Here is an 18,367-nt window from a genome sequence, read left to right as displayed (position 1 = left end):
TCTATGGAAGAAAAAAACTTTTTTTGGGGGGTACGCCCTATAACCCGGTGCGCCCTATAGTGCGGAAACTACGGTACTCCCCAAAAAGACTACAATTCCAAAAAACAATCATTTGATTTTGGCAGGCTCTGGAAAAGGATAAGCTTCAAACTACACTCTCCTTACTTTTTTATTTGATTTTAAATGTGTTATAATTGTATGAGGCACTTTAAAAGCGCTACCTGATTATGGAAATTGTTTCTTGAGTACCATTTTTTAAGTATATAAGATTTAATTATTAAAGTTTTGTTAATCTGTTGAAAGTTAGCTAGCTAAAAGTCGATCCACCCTGTTAGGATCCACCCTGTTAGGTTGGAGTGGGGTCCAAACGGGATAAAATTAGGTTGGAGAGTGACAAAAACAATAATAATGTATATTATTAATATAATATTTTTTAATAATAATATTAACTTAATATGGGCAGCACGGCGGCGCAGTGGTTAGCGCGTGTGCGGCACAGTTCTAAGGTCTTAGGAACCTCCTGTGTGGGTTCAAATCCAGCTACCGGACTTTCTGTGCGGAGTTTGTATCTTTTCCCCGTGCCTGCGTGGGTTTCCTCCGGGCACTCCGGTTTCCTCCCACATTCCAAAGACATGCATTTCAGGTGGATTAGCCGGTCCAAATTGTCCCTAGGTGTGAATGAACGAGCGAATTGTCTGTTCCTGTGTGCCCTGCGATTGGCTGGCAACCAGTTCAGGGTGTCCCCTGCCTACTGCCCGATGATTCCTGGGATGGGCTCCAGCACCCCCTGAGGATAAGCGTTGCAGCTGATGAGATGAGATTAACTTAATATAGTATAGATATATGTGTCAATGAAAAATACATTTAAAAAAAAAAGATTTGTTGGTAAAATGCTTGTTCTGAAATGGCATTGTGTAAAACATTCAGAGACACTGTTTAAGAAAACAATCTATAATTATAATTGTACCCATCCCTGATTTTGACTATTATCTATTTCTTAGTGTTACACATATTACTGTTGTAACAAAACCATAAAAACCTGAAATATGGGATGTTTTTACTTTTTATCCATCCATCCATTATCTGCACCGCTTATCCTCAGTAGGGGCGCGGGGGTGCTGGAGCCCATCCCAGCCATCATCGGGCAGTGGGCAGGGAACATCCTGAACTGGTTGCCAGCCAGTCGCAGGGCACACAGGGGACAGACAATTCGCTTGCTCATTCACACCGAGGGACAATTTGGACCGGCCAATTAACCTAATGTGCATGTTTTTGGAATGTGGGAGGAAACCGGAGTGCCCGGAGGAAACCCACGCAAGCACAGGGAGAAAATGCAAACTCCACACAGGAGGTTCGATCTCATGATCTCAGAACTGAAATGAAATGACTGTTGCACACGCGCTAATCACTGCGCTGCTGTGCTGCCCTTTTACTTTTTAATTTATCCTCATTATTATTATTATTAATAATTTCATTATGATTTTTATTATTATTTTATTTAAAAAAAAAAAATCATGATACCAAAATGTTGCTGCAAAGCCAGTCGTTTTTTTCTCAAATTGGGAACGCCGGTGCCACCCAATTTTTGCCATGAGTCAAACATTTTCAAGGCCTAATGAAAATTTCAGGGATGAAAATCTTACCTTAGGAGAAATTCAGCATTTTACAGTCAAAATGGGAGAACTTTGTGAATTGTTTAGATCAGGGTATTTTTTGAGGTGGGGATAAAGCTATTGTAAGATTTCCGAGAGTGAATCGGGCATTTGAGGTGATGTGTTTCAATTAAAATCAGTCTACACGCAGGCAGGAGTACTGTATTTATTTGTTTATAACACGCATTTACATTTTATCTCTTTATCACACTATTTTTATTCACAGTACCAGAGACTAATGTTGGAGAATGAAGTAAAAACAGAATCTATTCTTAACTCTTGAAAGCTATAACTAGACGCAAAAAAAGCGTGAAAGGAAAACCACTTTTGTGTAGCTGACGAATCGGACTTTGAAGGACACGAAATAAATACATTGTAAGTTTTATAGTGGTATTGTGTTCACAGTTGTCAATAAATGATTTGAATCATGGCTGCGTGTATTTAACATCGTTTGTCACTTTGAATGCTTGGTTTGAGCCGGGAAAAAGTAAAAAAAAAATCTAAATCTAAAATTAGCCTTGGGTGTTAGACACAAATTAATACGGTATTTCTTCCACACCCTTCTTACAAGTCATGACCCATGCCTGAAATTTAGTTCTGTAGCTATATAGACATGTGACTTATCAAAATAAATTGTGTACCCACATCTTTCAATCGAAAAATGCATGTAACTTGCTTTTACCAAGCGGTTGAATATTGCTAAATTTCTTGAGATTATTCATTTCCTTAAAAAAATCTGAGATAAATGGCTTTTTGTGAAAGGATACATTTCAAGTAGAACTTTCACTCTAGTGCTTTTTCTTTCATTTTTGATACCTCCAATATCTAAACAAGGCTTTCCATAAACACAAGGACACTTTGCTTGCAAAATGACAGTTTATTTCTAGAAAAATTAACGAATGCATGAACTTTGAAGGAGCTTTTCAGCGCTTGATGTTTTCGCTGAATTGATCATACAATTTTGGTCACCATAGCAATCGCATTCATTCTCTGACCAGATGATGGCAATGGGAATATGACATCTTTTTATGAGAGTAAAAAGCTTTGTTGAATAATTAACTCCTTGTTTTTTTACATACCTCACAACTTTTGCCACACTGCTCCAAAACACTTACTTGCCATATGAAGCTGCCAACACACACTCATTCAATGGATATAGGAAGTGGGCTTCCTCGATGTGTGGACAAAGATCTGATCAAAGCCACTCCTGCCATCTGATGGTGATTTATCATACTGAAACCATTCCCAAAAACTTGATACTTTCTGATGAGCGGCGCCAACCCCTTGATAATAATTTTTTGAAAATTATAAATATGCATTTATGAATAGATACTAAGAATAATATGGTCTGGTTTGGTCATTTTGAGTCTCTGTAGCTTGTAATCTTCCTTGTGCTTTGTAGCACTCATGTTCAGTTGCACTACACAATACAGCAACATCTATCATACTCGTGGTCCGTTTGAGTAGTGTGTGAATGCAAATGTTTTGGAGGAATGAGTTCTTCATTTTGGCCTGATTGCTTCATTATTGAACCTGTCCTGTATCTAAAAAATCAATACAAACCGTTTATATTTTCTTTGTTGTTTTGTATGTTTTGTCTAATTATCAGGATTGGATATTAAACTTTAGTCCTGATCTACTTTGAATCTCAATGCTTTGGCGATGTATTGCTTTTTGGATTACTATCAATTAAGAGTATCCATGCTGATACAAGCCTTATTTAATGTATCTGATTAGGTGATCGGAACTGATACCAAAATTTGTTTCCCTTTACCGACCATTTAAGAATTGGCAACCTCGAATTAAAGAAATAGGACATTGACTTAAAAACAAATGCATTGTTCAAATACTTAAATGTATTTATTTAAAAAATAACAGTCTTTAATTTGCAGAAAGAAGGGGTCTTCAAATACAGATGGTATTAGTCTGTAGTGTAGACAATTGCTCAATATTTGGGTATCGGTTTGCAAAAAAAATGGAAAAAAGAGCTGTTATCAGACATCCTTAGATTATTCCTAAAACGTATCTGATTTCATTGAACATCACCCATTTTCATTGGAGCACCCGATCCCTTCTCTTTTACTGGATTTTTGTTCATGTTGAGGCCTGCTGGGCATTGTGTTCTGTTGCTACGTAAACACCCAAACAAGGATTAGACACTTGTTTTCCATCGAGACAAGATTGTATAATTTTAAGTTTCTCATGTTCTTTAGTCATCAGCATTACCATACAAAATGTACATAAATTACTCACCCAATGAGTAAAAACAAAAACCGAGGATCCAATGTCACTTTGAATTCAACCTTACCATGTTTTCATTCTGTGAGAGGGGAGCCGAAACTTCTGAATAATGGTTTCCTACATTCCCTAGTGTAGATAAAATTGCTTTAAGTTATATTAATTCAGTTCAGAATCGAATTATGTGGTTACCGATTCGGCCAGTAGGGGGTGCTCAGGATTTCCCACTCGAATTAGTCCTAAATAGCCTTTTTGTCTCTAGTATTGTTTATCATAAAGGAAGCATCACTCTAAACATGTTCTATTTTAGTTCTTAATTATCGATGTTTGCAGTGTTTGATAATGAGAATGATCTATCCGTCCAAAAGGACAATATATAGACAAACAAATAAATAAATAACGCACGTGGTTTGATTCTAACAAACTACAATTTATTTACATGGCAGGAGTGTTTGTAAGGGGGCTGGGGTGTATATAAGGCCGCACATGGTCTCACAGGAAGCTTAAGGAAAGAAGATTTTTCTCCCATTTGGTGGTTTATCTTGGGGTTGTTCTCATCTGAATGACTGGGATGGAAAGAACCACGGACTCTCCAAGCCTCTTGTCTCTGTGGTGGCGGGGCCCCAAACATGGCGGCCTCGGTTGGCTATCTTAGCCCCAGCCCAGGGCTTTTTTTTTTTTATATTACTCGAGAAATTTGAAACTTTGCTTTGAAAGTCAATAATAAGCTTTTAAACAAATTAGTACAAACCCTGTAGATTTTCTTTTAAACAAAACAGCATTATTGATTCCAAATTTATAAACTTATTTTAGAACTATCTATCTATCTATCTATATAATCTATTTCTTCGTATTTTAAGTGCCACAGAACAAGCTAAAACTCTAAACATTCCAGCGAAAACAGAAAACTCACATTCTTACCTGAGATGACATTTTTGGGTGAAATAATGATACTTTATTAATGATAACATCCAAACTGGAATTTAGAAGGATATGTGTCTTAAAAATGGTGTCCGTAACTTCAAAATATTCTACTTGCTGATGGCATCTTCTGGCTGAAATCACCTTTCTAGCCTCTGTCGAGCTTCTTTTGTTGCGCGTGCAAGTATGTAAATTCTTTGATACACACAAATAAACTCTTCTTAATTTGGGGGGGGGGGTTGTGTTGCCATTTGGATTGTAGTTGAAACAATCTTTTTGATTTTCACCATTTTAATCCTAGAATAAAAGAAAACCACGGCCACACACGTGAAATGACTCCCCCCTTGTTCTCACCCATTGCAGCAATGTACCTCTAAATCTTTCCTCTTTCTAATCTATGACTTTGCGCCTGGATAGCTGAATATGAATTATTGAGCATGCGAATGTGGAATCAAGGATCAGCTTGCTGCCTGTCTGTCTAGTGCAAGCTACAGTAGCTCAAGAATAGAAACTCAATTGAAGGTCAAAGTAGTTCAGCCCAAAGATTGCCCTGCGTTATTTGACTGGTTTGTTTATAGCACATACACTAGCTAGAATTGACGTGTTCTTTCTTGGCCAACTTTTGCATAACAAGTGACGGACGGGTTCTCAGTGGGAGGGTTTTCTTATGTGCCGAATATAACCAACACCCTGACACCTGTTTGCACGATGTCGAGTCAGGATTTTTTCAACTGACAATTGCAGAATTTATTTACAGATTGCATACATATTGAAGTGTGAAAATAGCACTTTGATTATTTTCACTCCCCTTGCCATTTGCTGTTTTAATTTTTATTTGCTTCAGTCTCGCTTGTACAGTATTCACAAAGGCCACATTTTCACAAGTCATCTAGTTGTGGGTTGCCATTGTAAATCTAATTGCATCTCCAGAGGACAAAGAAGCTTGAAATTAAAGATTGGCTGCTGTTCATTTAGTTGAACTAAGTTTTTTATTTTTATGTTTATTCTCTTCATGCACCACTCCCTTGCAGGAGAAAGTGTGTTTGCAAATGGAACACAAAACATGCCTTCCCCATTTCAGCCCTGTAGATTTTCTTTTGCAACGCTATTTCCAAATGTCTATTTTAAGAAGTGATATCAGTCAGTTCTACTCTGCAGTTTAACCTGTGCAATGATAAGATTCACCATAATGCTGGACTATATCTATATTAGAAGACAATGTTCTGAAGTTTCAGACAATCCTATCAACTCTGTATCTGTAGTACTCCTCCACACTGAAACCCTGCAAAACACATTAGGATTTAAAACTAGGAATACAAAATAGCTTAATAGTTCTAATGAAACACAAGTTAGATACAAATTGAAGTACACGTTAACTCTAAAACCTAAAGGTAAACACTCAGCAATATATATAGTTCATAGAATGTTGTATGCCTGCCCACCCACCAGTCATTAATGGACTATGAATTTAGCAGATTAAAAATATTTCTATTATATTCTTCTACTCTATTGTAAGCATTGTTAGTTGACAAATTTAATGTCGTTGTAATATGTGAAGTGCACAACGAAATTAACATGAGCCACTGGTACTGTGACTTAAGATAGTGTGATACTTAAAAATGATATTGTTTCAATTAAGTATAAAAAAGTGTTGAAGTAGTATACCTACAAGTACACTAACTGTGCATTTGTGTGAGTAAATTAGATACTTGTACTTGAGTATGTTACTCCAGTTGTCCCCAAATTACAGCTCGCGGGCCGGTCACACCTCCCGTTAACAATACCAGAGTTTTATAGCATGCATCTTTTTTTACCCCAAAAAATAACTCCAGGTCTGTGTAGGCATTTTTTTGTTGTAATGGGATTTGAGCCCGGGTCGCGATGGTGAGCGACTAACTCCGACCACTGGACTGCTAGGGATATGGATGACTCATGAAAAGGCATTGGCTTTAATCTCATTATCATCCTTTTTAGTTACTGCAAGGGACAAATGGTAATTTTGTCTTGCATTTACTGTTTTAGAATGACAATAAATTCAATTCTCTTGGTCTATTCCAAGCGTTGTATGTGACAAAATATCAACTATACTCAAGTACAAGTAAATTGGAACAAAATATTTGTATATTATATTAAGTTCACAAATCCAATGCACTTTTGGTATTTTGATGTTCAACTTTCTACTAAATAACTGTAAACGCAATGTATCGAACAGAAAAAACATGAGGTATAACAAAGTTTTTTTTGTTTTTTTCTTTGAATTCATTTGTTTGTTACCCTCAGTTTGACTTTTTGTGCATGCCTCATCCTGGTTGGTTAGTATTGCTAATAGTTTTGATTATACTTGCATATCCGTCTTCTTAAAAGTATAACTTAAGCTACAGAATTACATTTTCTATCAACCTTATAAAAACACTTAAAACGGAAAGGAATTGCCTACACACAGTAGCCCAGTTATCAATATGCAGTGGCACTAAGTGAGTTATTGATTTACATTCCCCTAGTTGGTCCACCAGGTTTCCCCACTTATCAGGTTATTGTTAGTAATGGCAGACCTTCTAACTCGCTACCCATTGACTACACTCCTATCCCCAATAAATACATTTTATCTTTACTCCAGCAGGGAAGTACACTATGTGTTCTTGAAAGTCAAGCTTTCATTTACTAATACAACCATATTCTACACAAAATAAAGACACGCATCTCATCAATGCTTCAGATTCTTCTAACAAGTTGTGTCGGCTCATTGAATATTATAGCATGGTCTCACATGACTAATTATCAGGTTTATTTGTTTCTATTGGACCGATTACTGGCACGTCATATTTTGCCGTTATTGATCGAATAACAATTCGCTCAATAATTGTGCAGCTGGGGCTCATACTGCCGATGTGTCAGGCAGCGCTAAACGGAAAGTCCATTTACACAGTAACTCATCCACCTTGTAAAACAACTGGGAAAAGGTTCAAAGATGTGCTCCACTAGCTAATATTTCTTTTGTGATTTTGTTCTTATTGTACAGGAGGAGTAGCAATGAGGACTTCGACAAAAACGTTTGCAGACATGATGAGCATACCAGAATACTATGCAGGAAAAAATGTGCTGATCACTGGAGCAACTGGCTTCATGGGAAAGGTACTTTTGTAATTGACTTGGCAGAAAGTCAATTGGTTTGACAGAAGCAATGATAAGCAATTTTTGGTGTCTGTGTTTTTTTTTTACAACATAATTTTATCACTGAATTTTTTTCAATGAGTTCCTTGCTGTTGGGATTTGAATTTCATCAATTTTTCACATTCCACAGACAGCCACAACAGGGGATTCTAGACCTACAGTATGCATGTTAATAGACTGGCAGAGATGCTAAACTGCTGTACTTAAATACCAAGAAGTCATTTTAATCCAGGGAACGAGTAACCTAGCAATAAAATTGAGACTGTAAACATTGTTGGCAAATATTATTTGACCCACCTAGGCAGATTATTTTTTTAATGTTATAGGTGTATTGATAAATTATGTGTCTTTTAGCATTGGCCTAAAAATGTAAGGTGGGGGGGGATTTTTTAAGGGTTATTGTTCTATCTTCTTTATTCATTATCCATTATCAGTTATCGGTCAGTTCATAATACGCTACAAAGCCTAGGAACCGGGACTCTTACTCTCAGCCAAAAGGCCAAGCTAAGGTCCTAGCCTTAAAGCCTTGCTGCGATCATTGCGAATGCACCGTTCCCGGAGGTACTGCAATACCGGGCCGATGCACGGTCAGAAATTTCTGGCCGTGAAGCAGAGGTACGGCCATGAAGTGGGTGTTAGGGAGAGATTAAGAAAGTGAGAAGGGATCAGTGTTACATGTTAATGAAAAACAGTAATAAGTTAGTTACAAGTTATTTAACTAAAAAAACTTCAGTAATCCCCTATATAACTGACACTAAAGAGTAGTGTTACTCTGAAAGTGGCAATCTAGTTAAAAAAGGATTGCTCCGTTGATTTCTCGTCTGTTGTTCCTTTATAAGACACGCCCACCCTCTCCTCGCGCTTTCTACCATTTGCTACTGGCGACACAACCAAATATGCACCTAAAAGCTGACCCACTGTTTTCTGTATTTTATTTTATAGTTCTAAATTCCGCTCCGATGCGAGTATATATAGTAGTGAGAATATCTCTGAGGAGAAAGTCGGCGTTCTCTTGCTCGTGCTGGAGATGGCGCCGCCATAACTGTTTCAGTTGTACCTTGTTATTCAACATAAACACGCCCATCCCACTGTACGTGCAGCTGGTTTTATGTGACAATGTGAGTGATGCATAAGTCTTCAGGAGTCAGAGGACACTGCATATATGTATAGAAAGTAAAGCTGTAACATATCATGTTGTAATGACATTAGCGTTAGAACATTTTATTAATGATGCGTACACGTTACTGAGAAAAGTAAATGTGTTCCTGGAACACGTTCCTTTATAAAGTGTTAGTCCCAACACTGGAACATGGAGGATAATGTGCAAAAGGGCTCAAGCTACAGCACTCTTAGGGTGCATTCACACTACTAGGGTCAATTGTACAAGCTTGCTTATAAAATCCAGATTTTATAGATATTTTGAGCGCTACCGTGCCTAAGCACAGCACAGATCCCTAGTTGCATTGCAGCTTGTTCATCCTGGAAGGGGGCTTACCTCATGTGGGTTAGGGTTAAGGTTTCTTCATTTTCCTCATGTTGAGGTTTTTGAGTTTTTCCTTGCGCTCATGTAGGTTTTAGATCAGGGGATGGTGTAAAAATTGTCTTTGGATTCCAATAATCTGTGCAGCGCTTTGAGACTATTTGTGATTAAGGGCTATACAAATAAACATGACTTGACTTAACTAGTTTAGGACGATTGAGAGGCGTGGGCTAGAGGAAGGTACGATTACTACAATTGATTAAATCGGTAAGCTTGAAACCGGAGTTTAAAACCGACAAAACCCTTTTTGGATTTTTGAACACAATACTTCTTTTATTTTTTTACATTATTCTTTTCCAGTGATATAGACGATAAATTAGTGTAGTGATGGACTTTTCTTTTTTCTCTTTTCCCTTTTCTTTTTTACACTTTTCCTCTGGCCACCACAGGTACTGCTGGAGAAGCTTCTACGGTCGTGTCCAGGAGTTAATTCTGTATATGTGATGGTCAGGTCAAAAACTGGCCAGAGCCCTCAGGCTCGCATTACGGACATGATTAGCAGCAAGGTGAGTAGTTTAAAGATTCAATGATGTCTTGGTTTGCTTCTGGGGAAACGAAGTGCATCTAAATCAGAACATAGTGTTATATAGTTACATACTTTTTTGAGCCATGTTAAGTGAGAAATGGACCAATGAAAACACTGAATTGCTTGACTGGTTAATTTCAGACTTCGTGCGTGTGTGAGTCTTGCCTGGTGTGGTTATCTAAAATTTATTTAGATGTCAAATGACTACATAAATGCCTTTTTTGTTTCAGGCTGTTGACGGCGGCTTGCTTATGTTTTAGATCATCCCTTGCTCAAAGTCTTCTGAGACAGGCTCTATCTGAAGCACAATCCTTAAATTGAATTATGATTCTTCTAGCAAACCTTGTCTTATTTTTTCTCTGACCCCAAACTCAAAATAGGCTTCAGTGAATAATATAACATATTAGCACACATTACAGAAAATAATACGTCCATCATTTAACGGTGACTCAAGATATTTGCACCGGACTGACTATGAGCCACACATTTTTAATAAAAAAAACAAAACGTATTTTACATCCAAAACCCGCACCTGACTTTAAGCCGCATGTGCCCACGTTGAAACATGAGCTATTTACAAAGAAATACAGTTTTTAAAGTTTAAATAACAAACACAAAATGGAGAAAAGCCATTGAGACACAGTAACAAGTAACAGCAAAAACACAGCAGCAACACACATGTAAAAGTCACTGACCAAACACCACTCTGACATCCGGAAACATTTATGACCACCCTCGGAGAAATTATTCCATGTTTTTGCCACATCATTTTAATATTACATAAAACAGGAGGTTTGACAATATGGTACTTAATTTAATATTTGTAACGCACTCACTATTTTTATTTTTTTTATTTTACCCATAAATCGAGTCCTCAATCTATACATCCCAATTCAACGGGGAAGTTATCAATCAAAAACGCGACATTTGCCTTTCTGTAATATCATCGTCAATATCAGGTCGATTAAATTTCCTTTAATCCTCGAGGAACGATGACAAGCAATTTGGCTCGTCCCACGGCAACCACAAATGACCGCAGCACAAAAACCATGACTGTGTTGCAATCTGGTGCTATTCTCCACAGCCAGGTTGCCGTGGCACTGTCGTCTAGAAATATGGACTCACATTTTATGCGACACAGCCCTCATTTACGTTTATTTTGGCGCAGTAGTAAATATGTGGTCGTCTTTGTGAACGGCATCTTGAATAGTCACATGATCTGACAACATGTGACATAAACTGAAAACGACGCAGATGAAAACACGTGTGTGCTGGAGTTAAAATGTAAAAAATGGAGGTGAATCCGTTAATTTTTTGGGCAGTAAAAGCCTGCAACTTAAAATCCATTGTGTTTTGTAAGATGACAAAGTTGAGTTCTTGAATTCGTCCGTGCGGCTTTTAATTAGGTGTGTTCTGCTGTCCGTAATTTACGGTAACCCAAAGCAGCATGCCTGCTAATAAGGGCATTGAAAATATTTTTTCCTAAAGAAATACAAAATTTTGGACAATGTGGAAATTAAAATCCTTTACTTGCTTTAACAGGTCCCTGAGGGGGATGAGGTGGGTCGGTCAATCTTGCTTCTGAATATATGACGGAAAAAAATACTCCCCTATACTGTATTTTCTTTTTACCTTTTTTTAAAGTGACTTTTTTTACTGGCGGGAATGGTTTTCCTAATTTCTGGTGGTAAATATTAAAAGATTGATCATATTCGTAAGAATGTTTCAATCCCATTGGACAATTAAAAAAAAGCAATCCACAATTTTTGTTAATTCTATCATATATTTTTGCAAGTCGAGTTGTTTTCCCCTTGTTTGTTGATACAAAGTTGGGGAGCTCGTTACAATTCTACGAACCTAAAATAAAACCCTACTCATTGCAATATATTCAAGGTTCGTACGGGGGCTTGAAATTCTTGAAAATGCTTGAATTTTAATGTGTTTTTTCAAGGTTTGAAAAGTGCTTGAATTTTGGGTGAGGTGCTTGTAAATGCCAAGAATTCTTGCCATGTTTCTCAGCAGTGATAGACCAAACATTAAATGAAAAAATGATAACTACGGCTGGTTAAAAATGACACCAACACGCCTGCTCCGGCGGCTTCACTTTGCCATTGCATTTTCTCCCCTTGTCATTAACAGCAGCTGGCATTGTTTTGTTTACGATTGTCCTATGAAGCATCATCGCCCCCTTGGGCCGCGTAAGAGAACTGGTGGATGCCACATCTAAACGGGGCGCGACGAAAAGTATTATTGCAAGGATTATGCATCAACTAATGACTTATTATGGGCTATGCAAAAATTTAAAGTGGCGTTTCCCAGTGAGCAACATGTTACCATCATTTTTACCCAACGCCTCTATATGTGCACACATATTGTTCAGATCCACACTCAAGATCTATAAATCATAAGTCCTAAGAAAGATTAAAAATCGAATATATAAATTGCACTTACTTGACTGAAGAATACGACTTGATTTCTATATGAATATTTGAACTGTTGGGTGGTGCATTTGGTTTGGAAGTTCAAACAAATTATTTTAGGTGTAGCTACAAAATAGAGGATTCACACCGGATTTCTGGTTTTAATTGTACTGGAGGAATTGGAAAATTGGACTTTAAAAGAGCCTGAATTTGTTCATAAAAAGGGTTACGAACCCTGTGCATTGCACCGGTGCTCCTTTAGTCTCTTGTTAAGCCACTTTAAACTTTACTTTCGCTGTGCGCCTGGAGGAACTTTGCTGTTTTTCTTGGGGATTAAATCATCTAATTAAATTTGTAATCCCGGAGAAGCCAAATCGGATGTAAGTACACAAAGAAGAAGTTAAGATTGTTGTTCATCCAAACACCACAAAGAGTGCCTCGCCTATGATTAGAGTGCTTGTTCTGCTCGTGATTCGTGCATGCGACTCTAAATGTTACTATGGTGCTTGGTAAATGTGGCCTGTGTGTGCATGGGATTGCATGCGTATATTAGAACAATGAATCCCTTCTAAAGGCAGAGTTTTTGCAATCTCCAAACCATGTCTTGTAAATAGATATATCATCCAGACCTGAGTCTTTTTGCAGATAAGCGTTCTCGGAAATCGGCTGCTTGTTTGCACAAATACTGTCGACTAATTATGGACCATTCCTGTAGGAGAGTAGGGATTTTTTGGTGTTGATTGTTAAACTTTAGAACACCTCATTATTCAAAACATCTTTGATTCAGGATTGCTCAATTTATGTAAAATGTCTCCTTCTTTTAGCTGTTTGAAAGGTTGCACGCAGAACAGCCATGCTTTGCAAAGAAAATCATTGCTGTAAGCAGTGACCTCACAAAGCCAGAATTGGATCTGAGTTTGGAGAATTTGAGTTCACTTGCAGAAACCATCAATGTTGTCTTCCACTGCGCAGCCACCATCCGCTTTAATGAGCCTCTTAAGTGAGTATTTTCAATTCTAACGGCATTGCTAGATCTCAAAGTTAATTTTATATTTTTGCTGGTTCTACAATTTTATTCAAATGAGGGATTGATTTGTGTTTTGGGTGTGTTGAAAAGAATAATTTTAGGACCATACTGTAACTGTCTTTTTATTACTATTAGTATTACATTCAGGGTTGTTTGCAGTACACAAATATATTTGAGGACTCATTTAAATGAGGCAGTTCCCTCATTTTTTATGAGTATATTATTTATTTATTTTTGTTTTTCACTTATTTATAAAACTCTGACTTATCTAGTATGCATTTACTGTTTAACCTTTCTGCAACTTTCTTCTTAGAGATGCGATGCAGTTGAATGTCTTGGCTACTCAGAAGATGCTCGCTCTGGCCCGTAAAATGAAACATCTAGAAATCTTCATTCATGTATCCACAGCTTATGCTAATTGCGACCGAGAGCTCATTGAGGAAACGGTCTATCCGCCTTCTGTGGAGTATCTCAAACTTATTGATGCTTTGAAGTAAGTGTATTCTAATTTTTTCATCTGGTATGCATGTCTTTTGAAAATTTTCTTGTAATCAGACGGAGTAAAATGCCCAAAAAGTTGCACCTTTGTCGTCCTCAGACTCTGGTCTTCTACCAGAGGCCTGGGAGTTGGAGTGTTCTAGATTTTTTTTTTTCTGTTGAGGTTCATGTAAGACCTACTTGACTGAAGAATATGACTTGATTTCTATATAAAAATATGAACTGTTGGGTGGCACATTTGGATTGTAAATTCAAGCTAATTATTGGCAGCAACACTTGATGCCTAGGCCAGTGCTATGAATTTAGCACCTATGCATTTTGGCGACCTTTTGGAAACCCTCACGTTGTAAAAAAACTTTGGTTTTTCAACTCTGCTATTCAATATTAACTTGTACCTAAAGTATAAATGATAGCTTCGCCGGCATCCCTAAAGTAGTGGTAGAACAGTAAATCCCATCTTTTTTTTTGACTGCAGTTGGATGGATGATGAAACGGTGTCCGCTTTGACTCCCAAGCTGATTGGTCAGCGACCCAACACTTACACTTTCACAAAAGCATTAGCTGAGTATCTGGTGCAGCAGGAGGCCGGTGACTTGAACGTTGCCATTGTCAGACCCTCTATTGTTGGCGCCAGCTGGAAAGAACCTTTTCCCGTGAGTTTCTTTCTTCTTTGAAGCCTGTATAAAAGGTCAATCATATATCCATAGTAATCTGATATTTTTATGTGCCGTTTTAGGGTTGGATTGATAATTTCAACGGACCTAGTGGAATATTCATTGCTGTAAGTTCTGGAAGAATACTGTATGTTTAAAGATTTTACTCTTATTATTTAACTGCCACAGATGGAAAAAAAAATATTTTGAGTAAGAGAGTTTAAAAAACAGTGTATAACTAAAACAAATTTGAACATTTGATTTGATGGAACCGAACAATCATCCCAACCGTTATATTTTTAATGTAATAGTCATGGGCAGTAGCCTCAGCGGGGCAGCCCAGAGTTCCCAACACGGAGTCCCTCCCAGATTACAAGGATTGTCACACTATCTCCAGGGAGGAAATCTGCGGAGGAAACTCATTTCGACTGGTTTTATCCAGGATCTTGTTTTTTTGGTCAAACCCCAAGTTCATCACCATAGGTGAAAGACGTATATCGACAAGTACTTGGAAAGCTTTGCCTAGTACAGGGTTCGCACGACTGCAATCTTTGAACAAGTTCATTGAGATACTTGAATCCCTCCACTTGGGGCAGGATCTTGAACCCCTTCACTAGGGCAAGATCTCTTACCTAAAAAAGGCAATGCCACCATTTTCAACCTGAGAACCATGGCCTTATCCCAGTTGCTTTACACATAGCAGCCAATTGCTCCTGTTGGAGCTGAAGGTCATGGCTTGAGGAAGCCATTAGTACCACATCATCTCTATAAAGAAGAGATGCAATGCTAAGCCCACCAAGCTGGACCCCACCCATGCCCCGGCTGCCCCTAGAATTTCTGTCAGAATCTGTAACAAAGGGCAGCCTTGACAGAGTCAGCCTCCTACTAGAAATGAATCCCACTCTCTGTGGAATAGATTCTAACACTATTCACAAGGGACTGAACAGCCCAGATAAGACTTTTCAAAACAGTATATTTCTCAAATACAACCTACCTAAGTAAAAACTGAATATGAAATGCTGTTAGTATTTAATTTGAACTTCTTATTGTGGTTAGCTGCTGTCCTATATGAGATATAAATTTATTATTAAGAAGCTTTATTAACCCATTGAGAGCCTTAAAAACTCTAAATTTGAAGTTTAAAATCCACAACTGAATCCATGATGTTAATTTTTTCTTTTAGGCAGGCAAAGGCATCCTACGTACGATGAGGGCATCGAATGACGCTGTTGCTGACTTAGTGCCTGTAGATGTAGTCATCAATGCTACAATAGCTGCAGCCTGGTATTCAGGATCAAAAGTAAAGAACAGGTGAGACGATCTATTCTTTGGCTAGATTTACTTAAGGCTTGCACATATAAATATCTACTTAAACCACAGTTGCTCAGTTGATCTATTGTGGATTTTGATTTAATAATGGGACGCGTGTCTACAGTCTAAGTCTAAAATAAGACAAATTACACCTAATGCACATGCTGTGTGTCTATGATTTTTATGTATTGTTTTATTTTCAAATAACGAATATCTGTACATATATATTCAATTATTTCGCAATTTTCATGTATTTCACAGAAATAATTTATGAATCAATTTATTTATTTTATCCATTTTCGAGCCGCTTGTCCTCACTAGGGTCACTGATTTTTGTAGATTTTTTTTAGTGACAGAGTTTGGCATTAAACATTGGTGTGTTCTAGTTTGGATGTAGACAGTCATATTTTTAAGATTTGGTCATGTGACCGTTGCCTTTCACTTGGTTTCTTTAACAACACAAAACATAGATATTATCCATTTGCTGGCTTTTCAAAAAATGTCTCTCCGATAACACTGAATCAATTTCTTTCCTATGAAGCGGATGGTAAAAAATGACTCACAAGTTTTGTGTTGGAATGAAAATGCAATTTAGTCAATGTGCTCATTTTAAATAAGAACCTTTGCAATCATGAGCATATCGTACATTCAGAAGTTATATAAATGATCCCCCTAAAATGTATATGCACTTTGTTTTCAATCAAGTGGCTGTCTTATTGCAGGCCCAAGTCCATCTTGGTGTACAACTGCACAACCGGCGGCATCAATCCATTTCGATGGGGAGAAGTTGGTATGTATATATATTGTTACCAAACTGACAAGAAGAGTAGTAGTTCTTTATAAGAGAAACCTGGCATCTAAAATGTCTGAGAGAGATCAAATTATCTCCTAATTTTAGTCTAGAACATTTGTTGACCAGTTTTCCTGTGAATGAGTCGTATGCCACAGACTTCTGGTGAAAGCGACAGTTGACATACTCAAATACCGGTTTCTATTTAGTAAAGCAAAATGACAGAGTTTGGGGCTCAATTGCTGTTCCATTTAGCTATGTTCAGGTTAAAAAAAAACTGGTCTTCAACATTTCAAAGAAAAAAGGGAACTGTTGTTCAAGTTGTGTCTTGGTGGAGCCGGTTGTTCGCACTCTGGTCCATTTGTAAGTTGTCCTTGCAGATTGGACGAATCACCAATGTCCTTTAATGCAAAGTAAATTGACAAAATGCCAATGAAGTTTGTTTTTAAATTACGGACTACGAACCGCTATTCTTTTTGCTACATTTTAAACACTGCTGCTTTAAATACAGTGCAGCTTATTCTTTTTTTTTTTCCGTTGCTGAAGCGAGGAAAACGCCAAGCTTGTCTTTCCACAGCACATGCGTTCTAAATACAAGACACCACAGTGATGTCTGGTAACAATGATGACCTCCTTGGAGAGAAATTAGTCAGTTTTTAACATTATTTATATAACGCATAACAGGAGCATAACGTGAGGTTTTACAAACAGTACTTGAATATTTACAACATACTCACGATATTTTAACTCTTTCACCCACAAATCAAGTGTCCAATATATTTATCCTAAATGAACTACCGAGTGCAATATGGTCCGGTACCACGGAAACCAATGACAAAACAAATAGACACGTCTGTGTTGCAATTTGGCACTATTCTCCACAGTATGTGTGCCCTGGTGCTGTCTTAAAAAATATAGGGCTAATTTGCGTTTACTTTTCGGCGCTGTTGTAAATATCTGCTCGTCATCATAATCGTCTTGAATGGTCACATGATTTGAAAAGACCTAAGTAGCTCGGAGTAGAAATCAAAAACGACGCCACTGAAAGGGGAACTGCACATTTGGCGTTCTGCAGCCAAAGGCGTCGATGCAAAATTCTTCATGTGGTTGGTGCCAAGTGTGCGCCCAGCTCAAAATGTGAGAAATTAACATGATTTGGTTCAGTTTTATGGCTGTTTCATTGTTAAACATTTTTAAGTGTCAATAGCTATCATTTACGATTTAAATACTTTAAATACTATACTGAAGTATTATCATTTTACTTTCCATTCTGTGGTTTCTTGAAATTATCCTTACAGAAGGTACAGCCCAAAATCAAACATTCACATTTGAACAGTGTTTTATTAAGCATATGAAAAACATTTTTTAAACAATTATTTAACTCTCATATTTTTACTACCGTAAGGCGCGCAGAAGTCTTAGATTTTCTTCAAATTGTGCGACACGCCCTTTGGTGCAGTGTGCCTTGTGTGTGTTTTAAGGCGAATTTAATAGATGACTCCATAAGAACGCGAGTGGAGGTTCAGTGTTGCGTTTTCAATAAATGGTTGTCAACTTTGTAGCTTTCCAAAGAAAGCGTACGTGTTCATGTGTATTATTTTCCTAATGAGGGGAAGCAGA

General features: G+C 37.5%; 1 protein-coding gene across 4 annotated transcripts in view; it reads left to right on the top strand.

The window, feature by feature from the left end:
• far1 (fatty acyl CoA reductase 1) overlaps positions 1-18,367 on the top strand; it is a 33,716-nt gene that overhangs the window by 4,743 nt on the left and 10,606 nt on the right. For all 4 annotated transcript variants that reach the window (XM_088339740.1, XM_088339737.1, XM_088339739.1 and 1 more), the window contains exons 2-9: positions 7,831-7,943; positions 9,912-10,028; positions 13,293-13,468; positions 13,809-13,988; positions 14,469-14,646; positions 14,730-14,774; positions 15,830-15,957; positions 16,680-16,747. In XM_088339740.1, the coding sequence (XP_088195866.1) occupies positions 7,842-7,943; positions 9,912-10,028; positions 13,293-13,468; positions 13,809-13,988; positions 14,469-14,646; positions 14,730-14,774; positions 15,830-15,957; positions 16,680-16,747 (994 nt within the window). In that variant the 5' untranslated portion in view covers positions 7,831-7,841. The remainder of the gene's footprint in view (positions 1-7,830; positions 7,944-9,911; positions 10,029-13,292; positions 13,469-13,808; positions 13,989-14,468; positions 14,647-14,729; positions 14,775-15,829; positions 15,958-16,679; positions 16,748-18,367) is intronic.

Source organism: Urocampus carinirostris, chromosome 7 (assembly GCF_059441175.1).
Source record: "Urocampus carinirostris isolate Australia breed hairy pipefish chromosome 7, RoL_Ucar_1.0, whole genome shotgun sequence".
Taxonomy (NCBI): domain Eukaryota; kingdom Metazoa; phylum Chordata; class Actinopteri; order Syngnathiformes; family Syngnathidae; genus Urocampus; species Urocampus carinirostris.
Note: the sequence above shows the minus strand (reverse complement) of the source record. Positions and strands in the feature narration are given on the sequence as shown.